Raw genomic sequence first — 10,695 nt, forward strand, 5'->3', positions numbered from 1 at the left:
TAAATCTACACACAGTATTATTTGTATTTATTTATTTATTTATTTTTTCTTTGTAAACTGAGTGAATTGGTATGGAGTACGGAAGGAAATAAACAAACTTAACATATTGCAAAGCCTCTGTTCTGGGTCACTCCTCACATCTCCTCCTTTGTTTTCAGACACTGACTCCTGTCATTGGACCAGCTGGCGTTGGACGGGGTGTTGGACCCTCCCCCTGCACGAGGACAGAATGATACAATAGCTGGGGGTGTTGGATATCATCCCTCCCCCCTCCTCTTTGTTTTCCCCTCCTACATATCCAAGAAGCATATCAATACTCACTATCTCACACCAACACACTACAAAACAATACCTTGGACTTCTGTGGCTCCCACTCTTTACTTTGTAGTGACCATGAGACTTTTAAAGGACCATTGCTGTTGAGAACCTTCTGGGAATAAAACCGGTTTCCTTTCAGCCAGTGGACACATCCTTCCAAATCCCACGGCTTTGGTGGAGCTTGATGGAAGCTCAGTAGACCATTGAATCATGAAAACACCAGAGGACCACTGGGAGTTTCCATTTGGAGTTGCATATTAATAGGCTGAAAGACTGCCAGTGAGCAAAGCAAATCTAATTCAACATGCAGCAGTCTTGAACGTCTGTTAGAATAAATGATACCTCTCCTTAGCCTTTTCATCCATCATATCTGAAGTGCCTTGTGTTTCATCAAACTTTTTACATCTCCTCCACATATCTGATCCATCTGCCAATTCTTGAAACGATTTGTTTGTTTACATTTCCAGGCCTTATAGCTTTCCAAGACATATCTGTTTCATTACTTTCTCCTGTTTACATGCAAGTAAAAGTTTGAAGTATCTAAGATACTAGGAATGAGACCACCGTAGAGTTCAGTTCCTCACACTTATCCAACCTTAACTCACTGAGACTGTTCGATTTATTTATTTATATATATTTTTTTATTTTGTGACTTCCAGGTTCCTGGGTTCTTCCCCTCAATCACAAAAAATACTGGAAATGTGCTGAAAAATTCAGTGATCAAAAGATATGTGAACCCTATAAATAATTAAAATGGATCGTCATGGATAGCATGTCAAATCTGGGTTGTGGCTCCCACTCTTTACTTTGTAGTGACCATGAGACTTTTAAAGGACCATTGCTGTTGAGAACCTTCTGGGAATAAAACCGGTTTCCTTTCAGCCAGTGGACACATCCTTCCAAATCCCACGGCTTTGGTGGAGCTTGATGGAAGCTCAGTAGACCATTGAATCATGAAAACACCAGAGGACCACTGGGAGTTTCCATTTGGAGTTGCATATTAATAGGCTGAAAGACTGCCAGTGAGCAAAGCAAATCTAATTCAACATGCAGCAGTCTTGAACGTCTGTTAGAATAAATGATACCTCTCCTTAGCCTTTTCATCCATCATATCTGAAGTGCCTTGTGTTTCATCAAACTTTTTACATCTCCTCCACATATCTGATCCATCTGCCAATCCTTGAAACAATTGATTTGTTTACATATCCAGCCTTCCATATCTGTTTCATTTGTTTCTTCTCTTTGCATGCAAGTAAAACTTTAAAGTATCTGAGATAAGAGGAATGAGACCATCGTAGAGTCCAGTACCTCAAACTTATCCAACCTAAACACACCAAGACTGTTCATCTGACTCTCAAACGTAGTACACTGCTTCCACTGAACAGCTCCGTCACCATGTACACGCTGCAGTCCAAATGGCGCTACCTAATCATGTTCTTGGGCGTCCAGTTAGTGGTCATGGCTCTTCTCTCTAGAGAGGGCTACCAGAAAAGAGTGTCATATTTTTTCCGGATTTTCCGTAAAACGGATTCTACGTCGGGACACACAATCGGTGGTCGCAACCACACGGATGTTTATGCCAACCTCTCCCTTTTGGGCCCTGCTCTTAATAAAGAGGACATGCCCTACTGCCCCAAGCAGTCTCCTTTGATTGGTGAGTTTGATATCTCGCTCAGAAGTGTGTTATCAAATCTCTGATCTCTCTCACTATTGGGAATATTATATCAGTATGTTAGCCATTACAAACAGTACCTGGGAGTTTTTTCTTTTAAGGTTTTTTTTTAAATGAAAGCAAAGGAAAAAAGCAGTGTGTGTATGTATATATTTACATACACACACTTATATATATTTATATAAGTGTGTGTAATTTGTATATATATATATAAATCTAGGTTTTTCAGTACAATATAACCATTACTGTATTAGGAAGATACTGAAATTTGATTTTATACCGAAATGAGAGACTATAAATACTTTCTTCTATAAACCATAATAATATACAGTCCAGTCATGCCAGCAGTTTTCCATGTTCTACATGTCAAACTAGTAAAACCACTTTGCAGTTTGTTAGCCTTTGGTTCAAAATAAATATAAGTGTGAATCACCTATACTGTTTCCTCCTTTGAGCGTTTTTAGACCTTTTTAAATCAAAGTCAAATGCTTCAACCTCATCCAGCAAATATTCCTGTTCACACTCTTTTCTTATATTCAGGTGGACCAATTCATGTCACTTTCCCCTCTGGGCTTACGCTTGCCGAGGTGGAGAGGAAGAATCCACTTGTTGTCCGTGGAGGGCGCTATAGGCCGCCAAACTGTGAGGCTCGCCATCGCACTGCAATTATCATTCCCCACAGAAATAGGGAACACCACCTCAAGTTCCTCCTCTACTATCTGCATCCCTTCCTACAGCGTCAGCAGCTCAACTATGGCATCTATGTCATTCACCAGGTGCGTCTGCAGCCTGTTATTGTTGTGATTTAATTTGGTGATTCAGAAATCACTTGAAATCTTTTTCTGAAAAATATGTGCAGTTTATAAATATTTCTCGCTGGTCAAGGAATTGTATTTTGACTCCCAATAGACAGTCTCTCAGTGAAATGACAGCAAATGTTGAAAAGTTTGTTCTTCATAATAATATTGCCACCTATAGTAGAGATGACAATGAAATAATAAAAAAAAAACTTTCTAGTTAAGCTGCAATTGGTACATTTTCCAAGAAAAATGGTAAATAACGTTTTTCGTCGAAGGTTTGTATTTTTGTCATTTGATTCACTCGTGTCAATAAAGGTCAGACTTATCATTCTTACATTAAACCCTAGATTAATCCATACATTATGTCTATATTATTTGGTTGCCAAAGCAAGTTTTATTCTCAGTTGGCACCTTGTGAGTGTTAATTTTAGACCGTGCTGTCACAGTTTCACATTGTACAAAGATGTATTTGTTGCTTGGTTACATATTAAATATGCAGCTCTGTTATAGTACAACTCAACTGTGCCTCCTGCTGTTTCCTGTCAGAGCCAGTTGTAATCTCTTTATCCTGTTATAGCTGTCGATCTAGATGCAAACCTGTACAACTCGCTCTGACAGGTCAATCGCTGGTCATCATTTGCTCTCCCCTCCAGCTGATCTCTCATTTTAGTGAAAAAAAATGATCCTAATACAACAGTGTGCCAGATTCAGACCTGTTTTCCTGGGCTATATTGTCTGGTTTTTATTATTGTTGGTTTCCTGTGTCAATACAGTTTTATGTAGGATTATAGATGTACGGCATGATATTTCTGCAGAGTTTTGAGTTGCATTGTTTTTGCTCCGATTAGTTTTGCTGAATTGTTAAACTCCGTGAGATCCTACTTTTATTTGGTTATATTTTTTATGCTGTTGTAATTATTCAATAAAAATGATTATACATGATTATACTATTATTCAGCAAGGATTCATTAAACTGATCAAAAGTAAAGTTAACTAGACTGTGTAAAACAAATCATAAAATGTTTTTTATTTTCATTTAGTTTAACTTTATTTACTAAAATAACTAAAGCAAAAACTGAAAAAAAAATTATTAAAAAACGAACAAAAAATAATAAAAACAACTAAATTACTAAAACTAAGTAAAATTACAATTAAAATATCAAATATCAAAAGAAAAAAATCTAAATATTAACAAAAACTACAATTAGCAGTGAAAGTGAAGTTTTGCATTTTTAACAATTTTTCACACAAATGCTGTTCTAAACGATGGATTACCATGAATAGAAAATCATCTTCTTGCTTATGTTCCTGACTTTGATATTCCCACTTCACGTCAACAGGCCAAGGATTAGACTGTAATCCTTATTAATCTGCTCTCTGAAAATCCTGAACATTATAGATTCAGCCCATTTTTATGAGTATAAATGTATATACAGGCTGCACGGCTGAGTTTGCATGCTTTGTTTTATCAGTATTTGTGTAACTGGATTTATATGGACTCATTTGTTTTTTTACAGACACTAAATAATAGCTTAAATCTGTGCGCTCAGTTCTTACTATTATGAATTGTTCAATAACAATAGCGGTCTGTGTGTGAAGGCTGGTAATTACACCTTTAACCGAGCAAAGCTGATGAACGTGGGATTTCGTGAAGCCATGAGGGACGAGGACTGGGACTGCCTCTTCTTTCATGACGTGGACCTCATTCCAGAGGACGACCGCAACACCTATGTCTGCGACACTCATCCCAAGCACGCTGCCATTGCCATGGACAAATTTGGCTACAAGTCAGTGTTCTTCACGCTCTCTAGCTGCATTTCATTTGACTTCATGCCTGCATTTCACACCTGCACACAGATTATGCAAATATACATGATTTACTGTCAGATCAATTTACAATCTATGTATTTGTGGAATAAATAAACATTTGTGGAAAAAAATGATTTGTAAGCTACATTTTGTGTACACTAAAAATTCAATAGTATTTTAATGGATTAATAGCAAAAATGAATGATGGCATAAGAAGCTTCCAAGAAAGATTTTTTTTTTGTAATTTTTAAACAACAAAAAGGTGAAATCTGTAATAAAAACAAACTCATGTAACAATTAAATGCTTATAGTTGAATAAACGCTCATAAAACAAAAACCAATATGTATATGAAGTGACTAAAAGCTTGACGTTTTATATTGTTGTTGTCACTCAGGTTGCCTTATAAGATGTATTTTGGAGGAGTGTCGGCTCTGACCCCTGTTCAGTACCTCAAGATGAACGGTTTCCCAAACAATTACTGGGGCTGGGGTGGTGAGGACGATGACATCGGTGTCCGGTGAGTGAGCACGGGGCATCTTGGTTTATATTTGCTTTGGAGGGATTGAGTGTATGCATAGATGATTTGTGTGTGTGTATTAATGGAGGGGTCTGTGTGGAAGGAGATCTGTCTTTGTGACGCAGCTGGCCATGAACCACCTGTCTTTTCCAGCTTCTCTAGTTCAAAGCTAGAGTGTCCACATCTGACAGTGTGTTACCCTCTGCTTTATAGAGGTGGATTGTGTAGTCGAGTCATGCTCACAAGCTCGGCCACATGCAAAGGATCAAATATATGAAATGTAATATATAGTTATTCTGTCCAAATAAAATTAATTGAAATCCATAGAAATTTTAGTTAATGTATATTTAACTTGGAAAGCAAAGCTTGTCAAAACAGACTTAAAATGATGACAAAGTTTAAAAAGCTTTGAATTTGTAGATGATTTAAATGCCACTAATAAAATTTGAATTTAGCTGATATACACTTTGAAAGTGTATATATCTGCAAGAATCTTTTTTATATATATTTTTGAAGTCTTTATTGCTCATCTAAACTGTTTATCAAAACCACAGTAAAACATTATTTCAATTTAAATGACTGTTTTCTCTTTCAGTAAAATGTCAAATTTAATTTATTCTATGATAGCAAAGCTGAATTTTCTGAATCATTACTTAAGTCTTCAGTGTCACATGATCCTTCAGAAATCATTCTGATTTGCTGCTAAAGAAACACCGTTGTGAACTTTTGTGGAGCAGAGTGAAAGAACGCCCCATTTCCCAGAATGCACGTGTTAAACTTCGTTGTATAAAAATTCAGTAAATTCCTCCTCCTGCAATTCTGATTCAAATTGCAATGCAGCTTCCTGTAAGGTGCGTCTAATAGAAATAAATTCACACTCATGAATTGAATTGGAACCAGTTTCTCAAATTTCCTATCCTGAGTGTCTCCGTCCTCTTTTTTTTGCCACACTGTCTAACTTTCTTCATCTTCTCAGGGTCTCACTCGGAGGAATGCTGATCAGTCGTCCGTCTCTAAAAGTGGGCCGATATAAGATGATCAAACACAGGCATGACAAAGGCAACGAAGTGAATCCCAAAAGGTACAATTGCCTTACGACCATCTGATAAATCACTTTCAAACCAAGCAGCTTTCTGTTGCAAAATCTGCATTTGGAAACCTTTTGTCCTAATGAGAAATTCCCAATTTCCTTAAATATTAAATGACATTTTTTCTTTAATATGATGACATCATCTCCTAGTACTTCCTCCGTTCAAGCTGTTTCCTCTCATCCAGGTTTAACATGTTGGCTAAGACCCGGCATACGTGGAAAGAAGATGGCATGAATACGGTGGAGTATGAGATCGTATCCCGGGATTACCAGCTGCTTTACACCAACATCACGGTCAACATTGGCACCGAGGCAGGCCTGCACCCGACCAAAAAAAAGCCTGCTTCATAGTTGACTCCCAGCATTCTTGTGGATCCCAGAGGCACAAGTCTTAACGTCAATGCCGTACTGCCTGCAGACCACTTCACCCACATGCACATGGCCAGTGAATTCAAGGGACATCATGCCTTTACTGCACCCCACACCTTCTGTTTCCTCTGTAACAGCGGTGCCATCTAGTGGTCCCATGATTCTCTGTCCTTTCTCCCTATCTTTTTCTCCAAAGTTTGACATTCTGATCCTGTGCTCACTGGTTCACTTTATCAGTCAGGATGCTGCAGAAACTTCATCAACTGGTCCACACACTGACCGCTTTGCAGACTCTGTGACGGGCCACTCTGCTGGAAGGATGTGCTTCCTGACAGACAGACTTTTCATCTATCCTCTGTGCCCATGGGCACCATTTAAAAACCTATGTTGCCTTAGAATCAAGCTGCACTCTCTCCTTACATTTGTTTCATGATGACTGAAGCATAGCTTAGGCTGCCTGTGTTTGATGTGTTGCACTGGATGAGGCCGAGTCTTAGGGAGGGGTAAAATTTGTTTTCTGCCACGTGATGGAAACGATGTACTACATAAGCAACATTGTTTGCTGCACAACTCTGTGAGTCTGGTGCATTTCCTGTTCGGTAAATTAGTACTTTTGATGTACTGTATGTACTGTATTGTTATACAGGCAGGTGGATTGATATTTTATATATCTTCCATTTCGAGTATTTCAGTCAGAACTGGCCACTTTGGTAGTAATAACCACTTTACATATACAGATGTTCTCCTTTTTTCAGGTTGTTTTTTTTTTATTCCCGAATTGTCGTAATTGCCTTTGGTTGTCTTAGTAATAACGTTGGCTTTTATAATCAACGTGCTGCCTCACATTTTCATGAATTACTCAACACATTGTATTTTATCTGTATGATTTTTGTTAATTTTTTTATGATTGGCTGGTTATGTGCGGTTTGCTTTGGATTAACAAATAGGCTTGTTGAATGTAGCTACATCTCCTTTTGGTGAGAGAATGTCACGTCAGTGAACAGCGCATCGTGTTGTGTCCATTTGGTTGACTTTGTGAGAAGTTTTTGTTCCATATTCCCATTTTGAGTCCAACATTTGTTTATTCAAAGAGATTGCCTAAAAATGCACTTACCTTGTTAACGGAAACCTTTTTTAAAGACCTTCAGCCTCATAAAAACACAAGCGTAAATTGTTCGTAAAACCATTTTTAAGTAAATTGTCCCATTGATTCAAAAATGCTAACTTTCGTAAAACCATTTTTACATATTTGATTTGAATCAAATGCGCTAACGTTTGTAAAACCATTCTTATGTAAATTGTTGCATGGTTAAATTAAATGCTAACATTCGTAAAACCATTTTTAGATAAAATTGTTGCAGTGGATTGCGTTAAGGTTCATAAAACCATTTTTAGATAAATTGTTAAATTTAAATTGAATGCTCTAATATTTGTAAATTCGTTCTTGTGTAAATTGGAAGTAATGAATCAAATGCGCTATCAATCGTAAACCATTCTTGTGTAAGGTGCTGCATTAAATTAAATGCGCTAATGCTCACAAACCATTATTGCATTGAATGCGCTAACATCCATAAACATTTTTATGCAAGTTGTTGCTTTCAGTTGAATGTGCTAATATTTGTAAAAACATTCTTGCATATATTGCTGTAATGAATCGAAATCATTCTAAATTGCTGCATTAAATTAATGCGCTACGGTTCATAAACAATAAATTGTTGCATTCAGTCAAATGCGTTAATATTTAAAATCATTCTTGCATGCATTTACGTATAATTGTGTGTGCTAATAATCATAAAACAGTTCCATTCAATGCAACCATTTACATTGGAATGGTTACGAACAATTTACACATTGGTCGTTTTGCTTGCTGTTCATAAATGAGACCCATTATTGGTACAGTCTGAAAAAAAAAAAAAAAGGTAAATTCTCAAACATTTAAACTTACACCTCTGACTGACACAGATGACAAAATAAATTGTTTTTGTATGTTTCAAACATTTCATATTTAAAAATCATGGCCTCAACTGGGTAATGTTAACCTTATGTTTGCCATGCCTGGTTCCTGTCTAACCTCTAAACGTCTTCTACATAGTTCAGTCCCTTGGTGAAACAGACTCTCTGACAGTCCAGTCAGCAGATACACGAATGCTTCAGATGGATCTGTGCGTGTGTGGATACACATTTGTTATACTAAGAGAAATAGAGCATACGTTGTTTTTCGAATGCTGCTGTTCTCTGTGTGAATGTGAAAGGTGGAGGTGTCGCTCCCCTCTTTACTAGTTTGTATGCTGTTGGGAGCTTGTGATGGGTCATTTAAAAAAATGGTGTTGGGTCATTGAAGGAAGTCATCGGATGTCATTGAGGCAGAGATACCAAAAAATTCATGATTTTTTTTAACTAGCATGTTTTATTTTCTTTCTTTTTTTTCTTTTTCCTTAACAGTAGTAGTCTTTTTTCTGAATTATGAAAGGTTAAGGTGGTCCGTTAATGGTCAGGTAAATTAAATCTGTCCATTACAAAAGTCTGTTGGCTCACATTGAATATCAACTGAGTGTATTGAGTAAACACTTTTGATTTGAGATATTTTGGGATGTAAGGGGTGACTCGAGATCTTTATTCTTCACTTTGAGAATTTATATTTGATAACTATTCACATCACCATCATAGAAGGTACTTAGAAAACTCTGTTGTTCAGCCATGAATGATATTGTTTGATATGTACAGATGACAGGCTGCACACTACTCAGGTGGGGTGATCGATCCGATGTTTCTAAATGTGCCTTATCGGGCGTATCTGGAGTTCTTCAGTGGGCAGTGCTCTGAACACAGGGCATTTGTTTCTCTTTAATAAGTCTGCACACTACTCAGCAGCCTTATGATGATTTAATAAAAGAAATGTTAATGTACTACATGTCTTGTGTGTTTTGTGACTGGTGTGTTTTTTAGAGATTTGTGGATGTCTTATTTTATAGGACCTCGTTGATTTTTTTTTTTTATGACAGACAGTTGGTTACTTTGCTTTTGAGATATCACATCGGCAATTAGAAAACCTATATCGGTTGACCTCTATAAACCTTATCGTAAGGTGAAATCATTTAACAGTCAACAAGAACTAACAATATTTATCCATCTTAAAGGAATAATTGAACCAAAAATTACAATTTGCTGAAAATTTTCTCATCCTCAGGTCATCCAAGATGTAGAGAAGTTTTTGGTCATCAGAAGAGATTTGGAGAAATTTAGCATTACGTCACTTGCTCACCAATGGTTTCTCTGCAGTGAATGGGTGCCGTCAGAATGAGAGTTCAAACAGCTGATAAAAACATCACAATAATCATCATGAAACCACACGATGTCCACAGTTAATGTGCTTTTGTAAGAATCAAATCCAATAAGACATTTTTACCTTCAATCCATTGCATGTCTGAAATATGAGTGTATAATCCATAATATTGCTTTCTCCAGTGAAAAAGATGTCTGGTCTGAATCAGGAGAGAAAAATGCACAGACTGCGCACAGTTTACAACTGAAGTGAGCAAGTAAGTAATATTTATTTCTATAGCACCTTTCAAGAGCAAGTGTCACAAAGTGCTTTACAACAAAATTGTAAAATGAAGAATAAAAAGACATGACAATATAAAAAAAAATGCAAATTGGACAAAAGCAAGTTTGAACAAGTGAGTTTTCAGCTGCTTTTTAAAAATGTCCACAGATCTCCGTTTCAGAGGAAGAGCATTCCACAACTTGGGAGCAACTACTTCAAAGGACTAGGGACAGTCCAAAACATTTCTAAACAACATGGGGAGGACTTTGCGAAATTTCTCCAAATCTCTTCTGATGAAGAAACAAACTCATCTTTGATGGCCTGAGGGTGAGTAAACTTTAAACATTTTTAGGTAAACTATTCCTTTAATGCTAATATCAAGAAATGAGACCTTATCTAAAGTGTTACCTACATTTTAAAATACACAAGACAGTCTTTGGGCCCCATTGACTTTCATTTCATGGACATGACTCCCACAAATATATATTTTCAAAATATTTTCTTTCTTTTCTCTGGAACAGCATGAGGGTGAGTAAATGACAGAATTTTCATTTTTGGGTGGATTTGTCTCTTTA

At 36.8% G+C, this 10,695-nt stretch overlaps 1 protein-coding gene across 1 annotated transcript; it reads left to right on the forward strand.

Annotated features, from left to right (window-relative positions):
- The first annotated feature begins 1,111 nt into the window (after positions 1 to 1,111).
- On the forward strand, positions 1,112 to 9,047 carry LOC107717362 (beta-1,4-galactosyltransferase 3-like). The gene is made up of 6 exons (XM_016524076.1): positions 1,112 to 1,972; positions 2,531 to 2,766; positions 4,390 to 4,577; positions 4,995 to 5,117; positions 6,094 to 6,198; positions 6,393 to 9,047. The coding sequence occupies exons 1-6, from the start codon at positions 1,714 to 1,716 to the stop codon at positions 6,556 to 6,558; spliced, it is 1,077 nt and encodes a 358-aa protein (XP_016379562.1). The 5' UTR covers positions 1,112 to 1,713; the 3' UTR covers positions 6,559 to 9,047.
- Positions 9,048 to 10,695: the final 1,648 nt, after the last annotated feature.

This window comes from Sinocyclocheilus rhinocerous, unplaced genomic scaffold (genome assembly GCF_001515625.1).
Source record: "Sinocyclocheilus rhinocerous isolate Xijiao unplaced genomic scaffold, SAMN03320098_v1.1 scaffold933, whole genome shotgun sequence".
Taxonomy (NCBI): domain Eukaryota; kingdom Metazoa; phylum Chordata; class Actinopteri; order Cypriniformes; family Cyprinidae; genus Sinocyclocheilus; species Sinocyclocheilus rhinocerous.

What these genes read in the sequence shown, in the direction of transcription:
- LOC107717362 (XM_016524076.1), top strand. Translation starts at nt 1,714, where the DNA reads ATGTACACGCTGCAGTCCAAATGGCGCTACCTAATCATGTTCTTGGGC. An exon ending in GCATCTATGTCATTCACCAG is followed by an intron (nt 2,767 to 4,389) that starts GTGCGTCTGCAG and finishes CTGTGTGTGAAG; the next exon opens with GCTGGTAATTACACCTTTAA. An exon ending in GACGATGACATCGGTGTCCG is followed by an intron (nt 5,118 to 6,093) that starts GTGAGTGAGCAC and finishes TCATCTTCTCAG; the next exon opens with GGTCTCACTCGGAGGAATGC.